General features: G+C 39.7%; 1 protein-coding gene across 11 annotated transcripts in view; it reads left to right on the top strand.

Annotated features, from left to right (window-relative positions):
* Stau2 (staufen double-stranded RNA binding protein 2) overlaps positions 1–21,991 on the top strand; it is a 291,530-nt gene that overhangs the window by 181,932 nt on the left and 87,607 nt on the right. Inside the window, exon 13 of one of the 11 annotated variants that reach the window (XM_011238388.3) lies at positions 3,376–7,463. The exons of the other annotated variants lie outside the window; for them this stretch is intronic. Coding sequence (XP_011236690.1) covers positions 3,376–3,489 — 114 coding nt within the window. The 3' untranslated portion in view covers positions 3,490–7,463. Of the gene's footprint in view, positions 1–3,375; positions 7,464–21,991 lie in introns of those variants that run through there. 11 annotated transcript variants of the gene reach the window in all.

Raw genomic sequence — 21,991 nt, 5'->3', positions numbered from 1 at the left:
TGACCATCTAATCAGTCACAAAATAGGCCTTCACAGATACATGAAGATTGAAACAATCCCATGAACCCTATCATATCACCACAGACTAAGGCTGGTCTTAAATACCAGCAAAAACAACAGAAAGCACACATACATATGGAAGTTGAACAACGCTCTACTCAATGATAACTTGGTCAAGGAAGAAAAAAAAAGGCTTTTTAGAATTTAATGAAAATGAAGACACATCATAGCAAAACTTATGGGACACAATGAAAGCAGTGGTAAGAGGAAAACTCATAGCTCTAAGTGTCTCCAAAACGAAACTGAAAAGAGAGCTTACACTAACAGCTTGAAAGCATACCTGAAAGCTGTAGAACAAAAAGAAGCAAATACACCCAAGAGGAGTAGATAGCAGTAAATAATCAAACTCAGGGCTGAAATTAACCAAATAGAAACACAAAGAACTATACAAAGAATCAACAAAACCAGGAGCTGGTTCTTTGAGAAAAGCAACAAGACAGATAGACCCTTAGCCAGACTAACTAGAGGGCACAGAGATAGTATCCAAATTAATAAAATCAGAAATGAAAAGGGAGACATAACAATGACATATATCTTAAAATAAGTATTCTGTTTGTTGAATATTATCAGTTGAAAATATTAAAACCATGTTCTACAAACATCATGGAAATATTATTTATACTTTTCCTCACTGTGCTTGAAATTAGTATTTTCTTAAAATTTAACTTCAAAGAGTTTTTGCTATTTTGAAAATTTAAAAACATACTTACTGATAAAATAATTTTTTCTTAGAGACACTGATAATCTTTTTAAGTAAATTTATTTTTAGACAATGTACACAGATATAGAATGCCTTTTAAATACTCTCTAACTATGTCAGGTGGTATCACATAAGGGTTTTTGGATATATTTCTTAATGATTCATTTTTAAAATTTTATGCTCTTTTACTATGCTTAACTTCTAAAGAATATTTTGTACGTTTTGAAACAATTTGGTACTCAACTTTAGATATAGGATCCTCAGTTATGGATAGTATTAAATGTTCAGTAATGATACTTTTAGGGTATGAATGGATATGAATATAAAAGTTGAACAATTTTTATGTACTATTTGATTCTCAATATATTCAATATTATTAATATGTTTGTTGTATAAAATGCATTTAAATAATAAAAATATTTAAGAAAATCATAAAGGCACAGTTTTAGACCTCTAAAGGCAAAGATGCTCCACCTGAAGTAAGTGACTATGGTGCAGGAGCAAAATGGCTGTCACCATGTATCCTCCCTAAGAAGAGTCATTTATTAGAAGATACTTCAACTCAACATTAAGAGTTTGCTATTTGGAATTATTTGAAGATCAAATATTTGAGGGAAAACGGTTTTTATTTTAATGTGGATTGCATTTCTTTGTGGCAGGAAAATTAGCAGTGCTATGGGTTATTTGACCCAATGACATTACTTATAGTACCAACATTATGTTGAATAATTCCACTGTTACCCTTTTTGACATTCAGTGCTTTCTTGAGTTGCCTAAATTCTCATATAGCAGCTCTGGTTGAAGGGTTGGTAGGTTGCTTGAGGGTGGGGTTTCTATGTGTATGACTGTAAGTGTGTATGACTGTATGTGTGAATGGCTGTATGTGTGTATGACTGTATGTGTGTATGACTGTATATGTGAGAGAACCTCCGCCTTCTTCTCCCATCATATGAATTCCAGGGATTGAATTCAGGTCATCAACTATGGCTGTAGGTGCCTTTACCATCTTGCCGCAAGAGAAAGAAAACACTTTTTACACTAAGAATGTAAAAAGATTCTTCAAATTCAAAACAGCTTAAAACCACCTACTTTGACACTAGGGGATATGTGTCTGTCTTAGTCAGGGTTTCTATTTCTGCACAAACATCATGACCAAGAAGCAAGTTGGGGAGGAACGGGTTTATTCAGCTCACACTTCCACACTGCTGTTCATCACCAAAGGAAGTCAGGACTGGAACTCAAGCAAGTCAGGAAGCAGAAGCTGATGCAGAGGCCATGGAGGGATGTTCCTTACTGGCTTGCTTCCCCTGGCTTGCTCAGCCTGCTCTCTTTTAGAACCCAAGACTACCAGCCCAGAGATGGTCCCACCCACAAGGGGCCTTTCCCCCTTGATCACTAATTGAGAAAATGCCCCACAGCTGGATCTCATGGAGGTATTTCCCCAACTGAAGCTCCTTTCTCTGTGATAGCTCCAGCAGTGTCAAGTTGACACAAACCAGCCAGTACAGTGTCCTATTAAGGCAACACTGGGAAAAATAAGGGAAGGAAATTGATATTTATGGACTGGCATGTAGTATACATTGATATAGGCATTGTGTATATTATGTCAGAAGAACCTGGCACATTTGTGTTTTGGAAATATTTTGTTATTGTTGTTCACCTTTTTTAATTTTAAGACAGGGTCTCATGTAGCCCAAGCTAGCCTTGAATTCACTATGCAGATTGGCTCCTCGAACTCCTGATGCCTCTGTTGTTACATCCTGGGTGCTTGCATTATAGGCAGGTCCTACCACTCCTGACTGGTCTTTATTTTAAACCATATTAGTTAGTTGCATGGTGTTTGAAGGCTGATGTCTATAATGGGTTTAGTGTGTGGTATGACCCATGGTCCTATGGACAGTAGTTTGTTTTAATAAGATAATGATGAATAGCTTTGTTTCTACCCTTACCTTTGCACAAGCAGTCTGAGCCATCTGAAACTTCAGATTGTTTTGAGCTAAAAGGGAATTTAGGTTTTATTTTAAAATAAAGTATCATATAAATACTCATTTAAGGCTATATGTGTTAAATATAATATTAGTAATACAATAAATTACTTTGCTAATTGTGATTATGTTTTAAATCTTGGCATAATTTAGGGTATAGAAAGTTCTATTTCCTGATTTTGGTCACAGCAACAAAAAAATTTAGGAATGATGAGGTGGCTCAATGTGTAAAGTCATTTGCCACCAAGAGCGACGGCCTAAATTTAACCCTCAGGACCCACATAGTGGAAGGAGAGCCAGCTCCGGTCCTCTGCCCTCCACAAACACACACACGCCCATACACACACACATATCCACACACAGACACAAATGAAATGCATAAATGTAATTTAAAAATACTTAACTGTCAAAAATAGATATTAGAAAAACAACTATATATAGTACTATCATTTTTTTAAGTATAAACCAAGTTTTTTTTTATTGGAATATTTGAGAAAACAAGAACTCCTTCTGGAAAATAATATTAAACTCACAGCATCTTTTAAATGTTTTAATCAAGACTGTTGGGAAATAATTTTCATTTAGAAAAATGTGTTGATTTTAGTTGTACATGTGATTCCTCCTTTCCAGGTCAACAGCTGTGCACCAGCTGCTTCCACTATTATGAAAAATGTGCTTATGCCTCTTTGCAGCAGCTCGTCATTCCTCCCTGGCTCTACACAGTTGGATCTTTTGTGGTGCTGAAGGTGCCTAGTTTTGTATAAATGGAATTCTACAGCTTTGGCTTCACTCCTACCCAGTATAATACTCAGGTTCATCCAGGTCCTGCAAGTTGACACTTCGTTCTTTTTTGCTGCTGAGTACTAGTCCATTGTATGGCTATATGCCAGAAATTGTTACTTGGTTTGCATGATGGACATTTGTGTTGTTCAAAGTTTGGCACTATTATGAATGAGATTTATAAACATATGTAAGAGTTTATACAGACAGCTCCCACTTCCCTTGGGAAAACAAATTAGAGTGGAATTGCTGTAGAGTGGTAAGTGCACACATCCTGATTCTGTTTCAGTGTTATATCCCTGAACCAGTGTGAGCTCTACTGCTGCTGAGCTTACTTTCTCACGATGTCCGTTCTCTCAAGGGCATGCCACTGTGCCTCTAATCTATAGTTCACTGTCCCCTAACTAATTGTGTTCTTTAAAATGTACTCTGTGAGAGTTTCATAGTGTTCACAACATGTGGTCATACCCTTCCCATTTCCCGTTCTAACTGCTCTGGACCCCCACATACCCTACCAATCTCATGTCCTCTTTTCTTTTTTGTTTCTTTTTAAGTATAACCCACTAAGTCCAGGTAGTATGCTGATATAAGTGTGGCTGTGGGGCCATCTCTTAGAGTGCTGGCCACACACCAGTGTTTCAGTGGTCCATTGTGAAGTGCCCACTGCTCACTGTTTCTAATTGTACTTTGCTTATTACAGAGTGTCTTCTTTGGATACTGAATGCAGTCACATTTACATTGATGTTACACAAATGTGCCGTTTTGATCTCATCTAAGAAATCCTTAGCTATTAAAGTCTCGAAGACTTTATTTTTATTTTTTAAAGATAAATCTTTTTTTAATTGGGTATTTATTTCGTTTACATTTCCAATGCTATCCCAAAAGTCCCCCACAGGCTCCCCCACCCACTCCCACTTCTTGGCCCTGGCGTTCCCCTGTACTGAGGCATATGAAGTTTGCACAACCAATGGGCCTCTCTTTCCACTGATGGCCAACTAGGCCATTTTTTGATTCATATGCAGCTAGAGACACGAGCTCCGGGGGTACTGGTTAGTTCATATTGTTGTTCCACCTATAGGATTGCAGATCCCTTTAGCTCCTTGGGTAATTTCTCTAGCTCCTCCATTGGGGGCCCTGTGATCCATCCAATAGCTGACTGTGAGCATCCACTTCTGTGTTTGCTAGGCCCCGGCATAGTCTCACAAGAGACAGCTCTATCTGGGTCCTTTCAGCAAAATCTTGCTAGTGTATGCAATGGTGTCAGCGTTTGGAGGCTGATTATGGGATGGATCCCTGGGAATGGCAGTCTCTAGATAGTCCATCCTTTTGTCTCAGCTCCAAACTTTGTCTCTGTAACTCCTTCCATGGGTGTTTTCCCAATTCTAAGAAGGGGCAAAGTGTCCACACTTTGGTCTTAGTTCTTAAGTTTCATGCGTTTAGCAAATTGTATCTTATCTCTTGGGTATCCTAAGTTTCTGGGCTAATATCCACTTATCAGTGAGTACATATTGTGTGAGTACCTTTGTGATTGGGTTACCTCACTCAGGATGATGGCCTCCAGGTCCATCCATTTGCCTAGGAATTTCATAAATTCATTCTTTTTAATAGCTGAGTTGTTCCTGAATGTCATTAAATTTGCAAAATGAACTATGGGTTATCTTTTGTAGATGAGTCTTTGCTTTTTGGTCTAGTAACCTGCTAGGCCTTTTGGACTAATGTATAAACTGTCTTCCTCATGCTGACATCATGAGCTACATCCTATCCAGTCTTTCATTCAGGATCTCCATCTTTTCCCCATAGTCCCTTTGTGCTGTGTGATAACAGTTATAAGCCAGTACTTTGGACTATGTATGCCAACATATGGGGGGCCACTCTCTTTTACCTCTCCTGATGTTCAGGATTTACACCTGAAATTTCAAGTTAATTTGCTACCCTCAGACTCACTCATACTTGAAGATAGTAAACCTTCACTTAGGTTTCTGTCACTTGAGCTGTACAGATTTTGAGAGTCACCTGTCTTAGCCAACATTCATTATCTTCCATGTACTTTTGCATCATGCTCTCTAGGGTCCCTCTGAACGTTGAATTTAGCCAACAGCTGGGTCTGGGTAGTTTGTATTCTGTTAAGAGGCTGCACTGCTTGTACAGCGCTGTTGCTTCTAGAATTCCTTCCGTAAACATCTAGCGCTTTTGCCAGCCCAGAACCCTTTTTCCAGCCACTTCCAGCTGCTAAGAGTTCAGTTTTAGACTATAGAAAACCACTTTAGTCACCACCACACAAAAACATCATAAAATTATATCTTTTCCTGCATAAGAGTTTTGGCCTTTCAATTAAAGTTGAAACTAACTTGGATATTCCTGTCTTTGATCATATTCCAGCCTTCACATAGTTTTCAAAGCTACATCTTATATTGATATCTGTAAGAGTATCCGTCCATTCTTCTACAACCAAAACTTAGAATTCTACCAATGTTTCTTAAATTTCCACTGAATTGACCCTTTAATTACTAACTTGTGATTTTGGCATTTATCAAAGAAAATAATACAAAATATGGAAAAATCTATATATGCAAAGATATTCAGTATCTAACCTGTTAAGATAATGCCTCAAATAAATGTACTCTCGCCAGAATTTGGACATCTGACTTGGTGTTAGCAAGAATGGTTGTTTTTAGAAGCTCTTGGGGGTAATGTGCCCTAGACCTCTTTTCTGGCTTCTGTGGCTATAGGTCACAGCCCCTTTTGTATAAATTCACTGTTTCTGCGTCTGCTCCACACAGCCTTCTCTGTGCCTCTGTATCTGTGCTGTCGTCTTTGTTCTCTTAAGAAGGTCGACCCTAAACCCAAGATGAGCTCATCTTGAAATATTTGGTTAAGGCCCCATTAAGAGCAGGGGAACTGAGCACTTGCTTGTCTTCTGGGAGCCTCTGTTCACCCAGCTTTGTGAGAAACTGAAAATCTGAGTGTTTGTATCTGTTATTCCATTTGGGGGATTCCAGCTGTATTTCCTGCAAATGCTTTTCCTATTCCACTTCCCCTCCTCTCTCGTCCAGACTTGACGTCAGGTCCTCTCTCGTCCAGACGTCAGGTGTTGCTCCAAGGTTCACAAGACTACGCTTTCCCCATTATGTACTAGACTATGTTGTTTTTGAGGGAAAAAGACGTTTACTATTTCTACTTTATCCTCAGAGCTTTCTTTTGGTTGTTTGGTTGTTTGGAACCGTGCACTTCTCTGGAATTTTTTGTAGTTTCCTCTTATCTGAAGAGACTACCCACAACTGAGTATTTCTCTCCATATCATTGAGTGTGTGGTAAGTATGACTGAGTATTTCTCTTCATATCATGATTGTGGAAGTATGAGCTAACTGTTTCTATTTCTTTTGAAACTAAGTCCAGATTACATCTTTGCTGTTAGGAGTGGTGTGTTTTAGAGACTAGTTTACATTATTCTGAATAGCTGTGTGCTGTTTTCTGAGGCACAGTTCTGGATAGACTCACCCCAAACTTTGTATTTCTTCTCAGACAGTAATCTCTCCTGGTTCTGTATCAACTTTCTGTATAAAATGCTTTGAAGGAAAACCTCCAGGACTTGGCATCAGGTGATGACTGCTGCAGGACAGCATGAGTGTAAATTCTTTGTAATAAGTAAAATGATGGAGGAACAAGGTAAAAACCGGTGACAGCGGTTTTCCTGCAGTGGGCATGGATCATTGGGTTTGATGTTAACATATTTAATTGCCATGTGGAATTAACAATGGTGAGATTTCTTACTGTTACCCTTCCCTGGCCTGGAAGTGCTTGCTATGTGACCCATGCTGCAGTTGGTTATAACCTGCTCCTCTGACCAAGAATAGTCCTATGTCTTCCATAATCTTGATACTTTTTGAGGAATGGTGATCACTTATTTTGTAAAAAAGAATAAAAGAAAGTTCTTGAAAGTTTTCTTAAATAAATTTTTTGTGCTTTTGGAAAATAATGTGAAGCTATGTGGGAAGTTTTGTTTTGTTTTGATTTTTGAGACAGGTTCCCATGTAGTCCATGCAGGCTTTTTGCTGTACAGTTGGGGATAATCTTGAACTCCTTGATTCCATTGCCTCTCCCTTAAAACTGTTGCCGTTATAGACTTGTGCCGCCATGCCTGCTGACGGAGCACATTTTTTAAAGGAGACTCTTAACAGAAATGAGGCACTCATCTCTGCTCTGAATGCAGCTGCACTTAAAGTTGTCAGCAATACTCACTCTTCATGCAGTGCAAACAGCAGACATGTCTTACTCTCTTTCACATGACCAGCAGTTTTAGAACGTTCTTGGAGAAGAGCGAAGTCTAATGTGTTCACCAGCACTTCACTCCTCACTGCCTGTTCTGTTTAGTAGAGTTCCAAGATGGCTGTTCTTTCGCTCCTTTTAATTTTAGTCGTGACTTCAAGGTAGCTCTACCAACAAAATTTCTTGTTTTACATCATTTCTTGTCGTGCCATGGATTCTTAAGGTTCTGGTTCTTTTTTTTTTTTTTTTTTCCTCAGTCTCCTTTCTCTTTTTTAGATTGAGAATTTATGGGATTTGTCAAAAGTGCTATTGGTTCAGTTTTCCTATTTTGCTGATGAGTTACTTTCTAGTTCTTTGGAGAACTGTTGTTTTTCTTGTTATAAGTGTGTGCAGTTAATCATAGAAACATTCAGAAATGTTTGCCAGTTACATCTACTTGATCTTGGTCTGGAATTTGATGTCTGTCTTTTCTCAGTAACATTGAAAATATTTTGCTCCTTGGTGTGAGTGATATTCTATTGAAGCCTCAACGTTTTAAGTACTATAGTCCTGAAACTTGTGTTTTCAAGTGCCTCCTCTAACATTGCACAGCTGGGAACCCAATGCTGGGTCATAATGGCATTGTAGGTCATGGCTGGAGCATGTGGTAACAAAGGTCTGTTTACCTCGTAAGAAGAGGGAAACTTGTTCGGAAGAGGAGGAAGGATCTGGTGTCTCTGTGGCGCTCTACAAAACTTGATGATCCAGCTTTCTTCTCCTGGGCTTCCCCCAATGTGGTGTCCCTTTGTAACTGTCTTCCACAGACTCAGAGGATCCCTTCATGGGAGGAGGGGTTTGAGTACAGCTGGATGGTGGTCAAGACTTGGCCCTCCATCATGCCTCTCCCGAAATGCACCCGACAGGGAGAGATGATGGGCCTCACTGTACCAACAGGGATGAAAGTCTTGACTGCCCACTTGCTTGTCACTTTCATGATATTTGGGGCACTGTCTCTCCTTGATAATAGTCTCACAGGCATGAAATTATGCACTCCCCAAATGACCTCTGCTGTTAGGATAGGAATGAGTTTGTCTTCTTCCCCACAGTGATAGCCAGAAGTTCTCTCTGTTGTTAGTTATTCTTTTTCTAGCCCTTTGGGGAGACAGCTTGCTTTGAGGGCCTTATTGACTACCTTTCCTGTCTTCTTTTTTTCTCTGTATAGCCATTGGCATTTCTAAGTTGCTGAATAGCTCATACCCAGTTCAGTATGTATGATAAAACCCTGGAGTTTACTGCTGGGCTTTTTCTTGTATCCTGAGGTCCCTACATGTTCTGCATCCCTCTCTCCAAAGTCCTGAGTCCTTTTTTTTCACATATAACACCTGAAGAAAATCTATTTACCTGGTGTGGAAGAGAAATTTATAAATATTGCTTGTATAATGTTTTTAACCATAAATGTAATTATATCTTAAATACAAGCATATTTCTATATATGTTTCTAAAGTACCAGTTCCCAAGTAGGAAGTAGCATATTCCTCTACTGTATATAATGAAAAGACTCGATAACAGCATACCATGGAAAGATATATAATATCTGTATGCACTGGAAAGATTTCTAAGATATTTTTTTCTCTGAGACCTGTGTTCTTAAAGTTAAACTCAATAGACTGACCTCACTCTGGGAGTGAAGAGCCTGCATGAGCTAAACTCCAAATGTTAGTGACCTTTGAAAGACAGTTTTCCTTGGACCTTGAAAAGCATTTTCTTGTCAGGCGGTGGTGACACACGCCTTTAATCCCAGCACTCGGGAGGCAGAGGCAGGCAGATTTCTGAGTTCGAGGCCAGCCTGGTCTATAGAGTGAGTTCCAGGACAGCCAGGGCTATACAGAGAAACCTTGTATCGAAAAACCACAAAAAAGAAAAAAAGAGAAAATTCTTTATGAAGCAGTTAATTTTGTATAAAACCCTGTAGCTTTTACTATGGCTTATTTTATGCATGCACATATGTACATGTGCATGCGTGTGTGTCTGTGTGTGTGTGTGTGTGTATCAAACCATGAGCACCTACAAAAGAAGAGAGCTCCCTTTGTGGCAGGTAGGTAATTGGCTTAAAGTCACTCAGTGCTGACGACACTATTGTTGCCATTACCAGGTAATTTTTATGTCTTTATACATCACTGACAGATTTTGAACACCAAATACAAGCATGTAATTTTGATCCAAACATATGCTTTCTGTCTCCATTTTTGTGGTGTGATTTGGTTCAGCTACTTATCCTCTCCCCTCGAGGTACTACTGTGATAAACAGGCTGTGGTGGAGTAAAACAGGCCGCTCAGTATGTAACACACTGCCATATGCCTGAGCATGTTCAATGTTTACATTTTGTTCCAAGGAGTGTATGGTCTTCCGTTCTTTTTTTTTTTTATTACATATTCTCCTCAATTACATTTCTAATGCTATCCCCAAAGTCCCCCATACCCTCCCCCGCCCCACGTCCCTACCCACCCATTCCCATTTTTTTTTTTTTTTTTTTTTTTTTTGGCCCTGGCGTTCCCCTGTACTGGGGCATATAAAGTTTGTGTGTCCAATAGGCCACTCTTTACAGTGATGGCCTACTAGGCCATCTTTTGATACATATGCAGCTAGAGTCAAGAGCTCCGGGGGTACTGGTTAGTTCATAATGTTGTTCCACCTATAGGGTTGCAGATCCCTTTAGCTCTTTGGATACTTTCTCTAGCTCCTCCATTGGGGGCCCTGTGATCCATCCAATAGCTGACTGTGAGCATCCACTTCTGTGTTTGCTAGGCCCCGGCATAGTCTCACAAGAGACAGCTCTATCTGGGTCCTTTCAGCAAATTCTTGCTAGTGTATGCAATGGTGTCAGCGTTTGGAAGCTGACTATGGGGTGGATCCCTGGATATGGCAGTCTCTAGATGGTCCATCCTTTCGGTCTTACGTTCTTACTTGTAAAAGAGATTGAGAACAAAAACATCAGGGAAAGTCAGTTAACAGACATTCTCCTAAAGATTTTTTTGGTTTTGTTCTTAATGTTTTTCTTAAGAACAAAGAAATTTCATTCTTAAAATTGTACATTATGTCATATCTTTTATTAAATGAGAAGATGGGCTATAATAGTAATTAAATACATCTATTTTATTAAAAGCTATGATCTAGTTACAGTACCAAATGAGTTCCATAAATTTTATTTATTTTTAAATTAACAAATTGCATATATGCTAGTGACAGGTTGGTCCATGAGATAATTTACATATCATTAGATGAAAGTCTACAAAAGTACAGAGAAGTTCATCTGTTTATTTAGTTTAGGATTTGTGAAAGAAGTCTGTTCCATGCTTGCTAAGAACATGCGATTTGAATTAAATAAGATTTCACCTTTAAATCTTAATGTATTGTCCTGGATCAAGCATGGAACATGTATGATTCTAGCAGATGTGAGAATCAAGCATGTCTTATGTTTCCTGAGATCCAGCACTAAGTTCTTCCAGGTCAGTCTCTTGCTGTTTTAGGCTTTCGGATGGTAGTTACAGTGCCATCACTGCCTGCTGCTGCGAAGGGAGGTGGGTTAAGCATCCTGGCTTTTCTGATACACAGTTATGTTATGTCTAACACAGAGAGGAATAGTTCTTCCCCTCTCCTTAGTGATGTAAGGGGAGCTGAGGCTTTTCTATACCCTCATCCAACAGGAGGGAACCTTTGCATGTCAACAGCAGACAGCCCAGTAGCCAGCTCCCTGCTGGGGTTCTGTAGCATCAAGGAGAGCAGCCCTACTAAAAACTCAATTCTTTGGGCAGGGAGCAGAATAAAGATTAATTTTTATTTGGACAGCCTTCATATAGGGTATGAAAAATCCAGATAGTTTTAGGTAAATTATTCCAAGACAAAGCATTTTTCTTGTTACAAGAAAAGTTTAAATGTTTTTCTATTTAGAGAAGAGAAATCTTAGGCTGCCACAATAACTATCAGAATATAAAAGCATAAAATCTCAAACCTGAGCAAATTGGACTGCAAGTCAACTAGCAAAGCAATTGAAGATAACAGATACTGCATAGGTTTGCACATTTCCAAGGAAGCCCTTGAATTTAATTGATATTTAAATTTATAATTCCTGCTTTACTGAAATAATCTTTAAAAATTCAAGAAAACAAATCAAAATGTCAATTCTTAGTTGTGAATGGTGCTAAGTTCACAGCTGTAGGACAGCATAGGTGCTTCCCTCTCAGGGTAGCAAGTCAACAAAACCGCATCACGTAAAACACTAGCAACTGAGCAGATGCAAAGGTACCCTGATCTTCTCCTTTACTACAGTGTCCTTGAGGATGTATGCCTGCTAAGATGTCTGCTTGAGACACCTTCCATAGCCACCCTGATTCATGGCCACTAGCTGGTGTTTGGAGCCTTGGAGCAGTACCAGAATAGAGGGAGGTGACAGTGTTAGCCTAATGTCATCTACTCCTCATCTCTATATTGTCAGCATTGATGATTTCCTTAGACATTGGTCAATTCTCTGAGCTCCTCAGACCCTGAGGCAGCCTGGGCTCCTTTGTGTGTTTTGAGTCTTAGGCATGGACGTTACTCCAATCCCACCTCCTCTGTATTCTCAGTAGCTGGACCATTGTTCTGATTCTTAGCAGAACAATGAACAAGGGCCAGGGGGTGAACAAGACCTATCCTTAGATGTTGTCTGCTTTCTAGAGCTCCTTTGCATCACAAAATGGGTCTTGGTATTGATTATGGGACAACAGAAAAGGCCTCACCATGATGAAATTCCTTCTTTGGGTGATATTTTTATAACCTGCCATAGGCATTTTCCCTTGACATAGAAGTCCATAGGCTATAATCTAGGACTCCAGTGACAAGATGTGAAGCTTTTTCTAACTTACCACTCTACTGTGTCTAGGCTTCTTTATGGTCAAAAAAGTTAACACTTAATAGCAGGCTAAAGAAGGGCATGAGACAGACACACGGCTGAAATTGCTTTTAAAATTCCCAGGAAGCTGCCACCAACTCTTTCTTCTAGTGTTCTTCTTAGCCATCAGACCAGTCAAGACCACAGGGGTCTTGGGAAACATTCGTAACCATCAACAAGTGCTGACTAAGTGTCACCATGGAAGGATGCTAGCAGGCAGCTCACAGCAGTGCTGAGACAGGCTGTGGACTGGCTGCTGAAGGAACCTTCACTTTTACGGTCTGTGTAGATTGCATATGCACACTAACATGGACTGCTCATAGAATGTACTGCAGCTTATTAGGTAGTTACAGGCTCGTTGTGAATCATGAACAGTTCAGAGAAGGGTCTTTGGGCAGTGATAACTAAGCCAGTGATGGAAACATTTGAAAATCATCCATCCTTTCAACTGGAAGTGTCTTGTATTTTTGTCCTTTCTAGCTTCCATTTCTCTAAGAGAAAGAACAAAGTTGCAGGAATCCTGCTAATGTAACTGGTTCACCATCACTCTGTATTGAGAGACTACCATGTCTTTCATATAGATTAGCCACTGGACACTAGACCAATGGGTGGTGATATGCTGTCTTAAGTTTAAAATGAGCATGTGGGAGGGAGGGCTCTGACCCCGGGACTCAGGTGAGATTGCCATCTTGTATCCAAGGTCTCTCAGAGACCAATCCACGCAGGAGAGCACATGGGCCACAGGAGCAACAGAGCTTCTTGGACAGAGTCCCTTCAGGCCTTCATCCTTAGCCAGGAGGCAGAGCTGAAAGCCAGACCTCTGTGCACCTTCCCTGTAAGAGGAGATGTTGCCAGCAGAGAATACTCTGACCACTGGGACTCAAGAGAGAGTTAGACTACCAGGAGTGCAGAGGCTAATAGAATCACAGGAGGAACAAGCTCCAGCCAGAAACAGCTAGAACATATAACACCAGAGATTACCCGATGGTGAAATGCAAACGTAAAAATCTTACTAATAGAAACCAAGACCATGCTGCATCATCAGAACCCAGTACTCCTACTACAGTGAGTCCTGGATACCCCAGCACACCTGAAAAGCAAGATTCGGATTTAAAATCATATCTCATCATGCTGGTAGAGGACAATAAGACAAAAAGGCTACCAACAGATTGGGAAAGGATCTTTACCAATCCTAAATCTGATAGGGGACTAATATCCAATATATACAAAGAACTCAAGAAGCTGAACTCCAGAAAAATCAAATAACCCCATTAAAAAATGGGGCTCAGAGCTAAACAAAGAATTCTCACCCGAGGAATACCGAATGGCTGAGAAGCACCCGAAAAAATATTCAGCATCCTTAATCATCAGGGAAATGCAAATCAAAACAACCCTAAGATTCCACCTCACACCAGTCAGAATGGCTAAGATAAAAAATTCAGGTGACAGCAAATGCTGGCGAGGATGTGGAGAAAGAGGAACACTCCTCCATTGTTGGTGGGATTGCAAGCTTGTACAACCACTCTGGAAATCAGTCTGGCGGTTCCTCAGAAAATTGGACATAGTACTACCGGAGGATCCCACAATAACTCTCCTGGGCATATATCCAGAAGATGTTCCAACTGGTAAGAAGGACACATGCTCCACTATGTTCATAGCAGCCTTATTTATAATAACCAGAAGCTGGAAAGAACCCAGATGCCCCTCAACAGAGGAATGGATACAGAAAATGTGGTACATTTACACAATGGAGTACTATTCAGCTATTAAAAAGAATAAATTTATGAAATTCCTAGGCAAATGGATGGACCTGGAGGCCATCATCCTGAATGAGGTAACCCAATCACAAAAGAACATGATCACATATCACACATGATATGTACTCACTGATAAGTGGATATTAGCCCAGAAACTTAGAATACCCAAGATACATGATACAATTTGCAAAACACATGAAACTCAAGAAGAACGAAGACCAAAGTATGGACACTTTGCCCCTTAGAATTGGGAACAAAACACTCATGGAAGGAGTTACAGAGACAAAGTTTGGAGCTGAGAGGAAAGGATTGACCATCTAGAGACTGCCATACCCAGGGATCCATCCCATAATCAGCCTCCAAACACTGACACCATTGCATACACCAGCAACATTTCGCTGAAAGGACCCTGATATAGCTGTCTCTTGTGAGACTATGCCGGGGCCTAGCAAACACAGAAGTGGATGCTCACAGTCAGCTATTGGATGGATCACAGGGCCCCCAATGGAGGAGCTAGAGAAATTACCCAAGGAGCTAAAGGGGTCTGCAACCCTACAGGTGGAACAACAATATGAACTAACCAGTACCCCCGGAGCTCGTGTATCTAGCTGCATATGTAGCAGAAGATGGCCTAGTCGGCCATCATTGGGAAGAGAGGCCCCTTGGTCTTGCAACCTTTATATGCCTCAGTATGGGGGAACGCCAGGGCCAAGAAGTGGGAATGGGTGGGTAGGGGAGTGGGGGGTGGTCTGGGGGACTTTTGGGATAGCATTTGAAATGTAAATGAGAAAATACCTAATAAAAAATCTTTCAGTGTTTTTTTCCAAACCAATAAATAAATAAATAAGGCATTAATAACTCACTTAAAGAAAAACAAGAGAACACTGCTAAACAGAAGTCCTTATAGAGGAATCACAAAAATCCCTTAAGGAATTACAGGAAAACACTGCTAACCTGGTATAAGTCCTTAAAGAGGAAACACAAAAATCCTTTAAATGGTTTCAGGGAAACACAGCCAAATAAGTGATAGAATTGAACAAAACCATCCAAAATCTAAAAATGGAAGTAGAAACAATAAAGAAAACCCAAAGGGAGACAACTCTGGAGATAGACATCCTAGGAAAGAAATCAAAAACCATAGATGTGAGCGTCAGCAACAGAATACAAGAGATGGAAGAGAGAATCTCAAGTGCAGAAGATTCCATAGAAAACATGGACACAACAATCAGAGAAAATGCAAAAAGGTCCTAACTCAAAACATCCAGGAAATCCAGGACACAATGAGAAGACCAAACCTAAGGATAATAGGAATAGATGAGAATGAAGATTTTCAACTTAAAGGGCCAGTAAATATCTTCAACAAAATTATAGAAGAAAACTTCCCTAACCTAAAGAAAGAGATGACCATGAACATACAAGAAGCCTGCAGAACTACAAATAGACTGGACCAGAAAACAAACTCCTCCTGACACATAATAATCAGAACAACAAATGCACTAAATAAAGATAGAATATTAAAAGTAGTGAGGGAAAAAGGTCAAGTAACATATAAAAGCAGACCTATTAGAATTACACCAGACTTCTCACCAGAGACTATGAAAGTCAGAAGATCCTAGACAGATGTTATACAGACCCCTAGAAAACACAAATGCCAGCCCAGGCTACTATACCCAGCAAAACTCTCAATTACCATAGATGGAGAAGCCAAAGTATTCCATGACAAAACCAAATTCACACAATATCTTTCCTTGAACCCAGCCCTTCAAAGGATAATAAAGAGAAAACTCCAAAACAAGGACAGAATCTACACCCTAGAAAAAGCAGGAAAATAATCCTTCAACCAGCCTAAAAGAAGATAGCCACAAGCACAGAATCCCAACTCTTATAACAAAAATAACAGGAAGCAGCAATTACTTTCCTTAATATCTCTTATTATCAGTGGACTCAATTTCCCCAATAAAAAGACATAAACTAGCAAGGTGCCTACAAAACAGGACCCAATATTTTGCTGCATATAGGAAACCCACCTCAGGGACAAAGACAGATAGTACCTCAGAGTAAAAGGCTGGAAAACAATTTCCTAAGCAAACAGTCCAAAGAAACAAGCTGGAGTAGCCATTTAATGTTGAATAAAATCGACTTCCAACCCAAAGTTATCAAAAAAGACGAGGGGTACTTCATTGTGGGTACTAAAAGGGGCCAGGGGGAAGGGAGGATAGCCCGTGCCTGGCCAGAGTTCCTCCTATGCTCTGGAAAGGTAGATGCAGAAAGGCTGCCAGACACTTTCCACTCAGCCCCGGGTGGGCATCTAAGCCACTGACCACACTAGACGGGGTGTGGACAAGGGGCATCCCCTGACTGGGGACCACAGGCAATACCCTGTAGCCCCAGGGTTATGGGAGAGACAACATAGGGAGAGAGGTTCCCATGCAGGTGAGAGTCAGAGACAGTGTATGGTTTTATGGCTTTATTATAGAAAGGCAGGGGGAAAGAAAGAAGGTGGAGAGAGAGAGAGAGAGAGAGAGAGAGAGAGAGAGAGAGAGAGAGAGAGAGAGAGAGAGAGAGAGAGAGAGACCGGCCATGGCCAAGAGGAGACAAAAGGGAAAGGGAGAGAGAAAAGAAAGGCTAGAGAGTAAGAGGGAGAGAAAGGAAGAGAGAGGAGAGGAGAGTAAGGGGAGTAAGAGCAAGAGGAGTGAGAGTGAGGAGGAGAAAAACAGCCCCTCTTAAAGTATGCTATCTTTTCTGTTGATAGGTAACTGGGGAGGAGTTTAGCCTGAAGGTCAGAAGCTTAGGACATTGCCTAAGTGACTACTAACCATGCTTCTCTTGTGGGGACTGAGGGGGCGGTAACTTCGATAGGAGACAGAGTTCCAGGAGACATGAGAGAACTTCTTCCATCCTATGTAGGTGAATTATTATCACTGGGTCCCGGGGTTCAACATCTCAGCTCAACTGGAGACCAGACTGTCTGTGTATAGCCCAATGCCCAATACTTCATACTCATTAAAGGTAAAATCTTCCAAGATGAACTCTCAATTCAGAATATCTATGCTCCAAATGCAAGGGTAGCCACATTCATTAAAGAAACTACAGTAAAGCTTAAAGTACACATTGCACCTTACACAATAATAGTGGGAGACTTAATAGTGGAGATCTATCTCATCAATGGACAGATCCTGGAAACAGAAACTAAACAGAGACACAGTGAAACTAACAGAAGTTATGAAACAGAGGGATTGAACACATAAAATAAAATGTTGTGTAGATATGTGTTCAATCCCTCTGTTTCATAACATTTTATCCTAAAACAAAAGGATATACCTTCTCCTCGGCACCTCATGGTACCTTCTCCAAAATTGACCATATACTTGGTCACAAAACAGGCCTCAACAGATACAAAAATATTGAAATTATCCCATGCATCCTTTCAGATGACCAGGGACTAAGGCTGATCTTCAATAACAACATAAATAATAGAAAGCCAACATTCACGTAGGAGCTGAACAACACTCTACTCAATGATAACTTGACCAAGGAAGAGCACGCCTTTAATCCCAGCACTCGGGAGGCAAAGGCAGGCAGATTTCTGAGTTCAAGGCCAGCCTGGTCTACAAAGTGAGTTCAGGACAGCCAGGGCTACACAGAGAAACCCTGACTCAAAACAAAACAAAACAAAAAACAAAAGAAAGAAAGAAAGAGAGAGAGAGAGAGAGAGAGAGAGAGAGAGAGAGAAAGAGAAAGAAAAGAAATAAAGAAATAAAAGACATTTTAGAGTTTAATGAAAATGAAGATACAACATACCCAAACTTATGGGAAAATAATGAAAGCAGTCCTAAGAGCTCTCAGTGCCGCCAAAAAGAAAGAAGAGAGAGAGCACACAATACCAGCTTGACAGTACACCTAAAAGCTCTAGAACAAAAGGAAGCAAATTCACCCAAGAGGAGTAGACAGCAGAAAATAATCAAACTCAGGGCTGAAATCAACCAAGTGGAAACAAAAAGAACTATTCAAAGAATCAACCAAACCAGGAGCTGGTTCTTTGAGAAAATCAACAAGATAGATAAACCCTTAGCCAGACTAACTGGAGGGCACAGGGACAATATCCTAATTAACAAAATCAGAAATGAAAAAGGTACATAACAACAGAACCCGAGGAAATCGAAAACATCATCATATCCTACTACAAAAGGCTATACTCAACAAAACTGGAAAACCTGGATGAAATGGAAAACTTTCTAGACAGATACCTGGTACCAAAGTTAAAACAGGATCAGATTAATGATCTAAACAGTTTCATATCCACTAACCAAATAAACAGTCATTAATAGTCTCATAAACAAAGAGCCCAAGAAGAGATAAGTTTAGTGCAGAGTTCTATCACTCCTTCAAAGAGAACCTAATTCCAATACTCCTCAAACTATTCCACAATATAGAAACAGAAGGTACTCTATCCAATTCATTCTTTGAAGCCACAATTACTCTGATACCTAAACTACATAAAGACCCAACAAAGAAAGAGAACTTCAGAGCAATTTCCATTATGAATATCGATGTAAAATTTCTCAATAAAATTCTCACTAACTGAATCCAAGAACACATTAAAATGATCACCCATCATGATCAAGTAGCCTTCATTCCACGGATGCAAGGATGGTTTAATATAGAGAAATCCATCAACATTATCCACTATATAAACAATTAGAAAGGGCAATTTGCAAATTCATCTGGAATAACAACAAACCTAGGATAGCAAAAACTCTTCTCAAGGATAAAAGAACCTCTGGTGGAATCACCATGCCAGACCTTATTACAAGTTGGAACATCTTCTGGGTATATACCAGGAGAGGTATTGCTGGATCTTCCGGTAGTACTATGTCCAATTTTCTGAGGAACCACCATACTGACTTGCAGAGTGGTTGTACCAGCTTGCAATCCCACCAGCAATGGAGGAGTGTTCCTCTTTCTCCACAACCTCACCAGCATATGCTGTCACCTGAATTTTTGATCTTAACCATTCTGACTGGTGTTAGGTAGAATCTCAAGGTTGTTTTGATTTGCATTTCTCTGATTATTAAGGATGTTGAACATTTTTTCAGGTGCTTCTCAGCCCTTCCATATTCTTCAACTGAGAATTTTTTTGTTTAGCTCTGTACCCAATTTTTAATGGGGTTATTTGATTTTTCTGGAGTCCAGCTTCTTGAGCTCTTTGTATATATTGGATATTAGTCCCCTATCAGATTTAGGATTGGTAAAAATCCTTTGTACAAGGAGGTAAGAATGGATCAGTTTTGCCAGCACCATTTGTTGAAAATGCTGTCTTTTTTTCCACTGGATGGTTTTAGCTCCCTTGTCAAAGATCAAGTGACCATAGGTGTGCGGGTTCATTTCTGGGTCTTCAAGTTTATTCCATTGATCTACCTGTCTGTCATTGTACCAGTACCTTGCAGTTTTTATCACATTTGCTCTATAGTACAGCTTTAAGTCAGGCATGGTGATTCCACCAGAGGTTCTTTTATGTTGAGAATAGTTTTTGCTATCCTAGGTTTGTTGTTATTCCAGATGAATTTGCAAATTGCCCTTTCTAACTCAGTTAAGAATTGAGTTGGAATTTTGATGGGGATTGCATTGAATCTGTAGATTGCTCTCAGCAGGATAGCCATTTCGACTATATTAATCCTGCCAATCCAAGAGCCTGGGAGATCTTTCCATCTTCTGAGATCTTCTTTGATTTCTTTCTTCACAGACTAGAAGTTCTTATCATACAGATCTTTCATTTCTGTAGTTAGAGTCACACCAAGGTATTTTATATTATTTGTGACTATTATGAATGGTGTTGTTTCCCTAATTTCTTTCTTAGCCTTGTTTATCCTTTGTGTTGAAAGCCCACTGATTTGTTTGAGTCAATTTTATATCCAGCTACTGCACTGAAGGTGTTTATCAGGTTTAGGAGTTCTCTGGTGGAATTTTTAGGGTCACTTATATATACTATCATATCATCTGCAAATAGTAATATTTTGACTTCTTGCTTTCCAATTTGTATCCCCTTGATCTTCTTTTGTTGTCGAATTGCTCTGGCTAGGACTTCAAGTACTATATTGAATAGGTAGGGAGAAAGTGGGCAGCCTTGTCTAGTCCCTGATTTTAGTGGGATTGTTTCAAGTTTCTCTCCATTTTGTTTGATGTTGGCTACTGTTTTGCTGTATATTGCTTTTATTATGTTTAGCTATGGACATGGAATTCCTGATCTTTCCAAGACTTTTATCATGGATGGGTGTTGGATTTTGTCAAATGCTTTCTCAGCAACTAGTAAGATGATCATGTGGTTTTTGTCTTTGAGTTTGTTTATATAGTGGATTATGTTGATGGATTTTTTTATATTAAACCATCCCTGCATTTCTGGGATGAAGCCCACTTGGTCATGATGGATGATCGTTTTGATGTATTCTTGGATTAAGTTTGTGAGGATTTTATTGAGTATTTTTGCATCAATATTCATAAGGGAAATTGCTCTGAAATTCTCTTTCTTTGTTGGATCTTTGTGAGGTTTAGGTATCAGAGTAATTGTGGCTTCATAGATGAATTGGGTAGAGTGCCTTCTATTTCTATTTTGTGGAATAGTTTTAGGAGAGTTGGAATTAGGTTCTCTTTGAAGGTCTGATAGAACTCTGCACTAGACTATTGGTGACTTCTTCTATTTCTTTAGGGAAAATGGGACTGTTTAGATCCTTAATTTGATCCTGATTTAACTTTGGTATCTGGTATATGTCTAAGAAGTTGTCTGTTTAATCGAGGTCTTCCAGTTTTGTTGAATATAGCCTTTTGTAGTAGGATCTGAATATTTTTTGGATTTCCTCAGGTTCTGTTGTCTCCTTTTTCTTTCTTTCTTTCTTTCTTTCTTTCTTTCTTTCTTTCTTTCTTTCTTTCTTTTTTTTTTTTATAAGGTTTCTCTGTGTAGTGTGTAGCCCTGGCTGTCCTGGAACTCACTTTGTAGACCACACTGGTCTTGAACTCAGAAATCCACCTGCCTCTGCCTCCCAAATGCTGGGATTAAGGCATGTGCCACCACTGCCCTTCTATGTCTCCCTTTTGATTTCTGATTTTGTTAATTAGGATACTGTCCCTGTGCCCTCTAGTTAGTCTGGCTAAGGGTTTATCTATCTTGTTGATTTTCTCAAAGAACCAGCTCCTGGTTTGGTTGATTCTTTGAATAGATCTTTTTGTTTCCACTTAGTTGATTTCAGCCCTGAGTTTGATTATTTCCTGCTGTCTACTCCTCTTTGGTGAATTTGCTTCCTTTAGTTCTAGAGCTTCTAGGCATGCTGTCAGACTGTTAGTGTATGCTCTCTCTATTTTCTTTTTGGAGGCACTCAGGGCTATGAGTTTTCCTCGTAGGACCGCCATCATTGTGTCCCATAAGTTTGGGTATGTTGTGGCTTCATTTTCATTAAACTCTTAAAAAGTCTTTTATTTCTTTCTTTATTTCATCCTTGACTAAGTAATCATTGAGTAGAGTGTTGTTCAGTTTCCACGTGAATG

The sequence above is a fragment of the Mus musculus genome, chromosome 1 (assembly GCF_000001635.26).
Source record: "Mus musculus strain C57BL/6J chromosome 1, GRCm38.p6 C57BL/6J".
NCBI classification, from domain to species: domain Eukaryota; kingdom Metazoa; phylum Chordata; class Mammalia; order Rodentia; family Muridae; genus Mus; species Mus musculus.
Note: the sequence above shows the minus strand (reverse complement) of the source record. Positions and strands in the feature narration are given on the sequence as shown.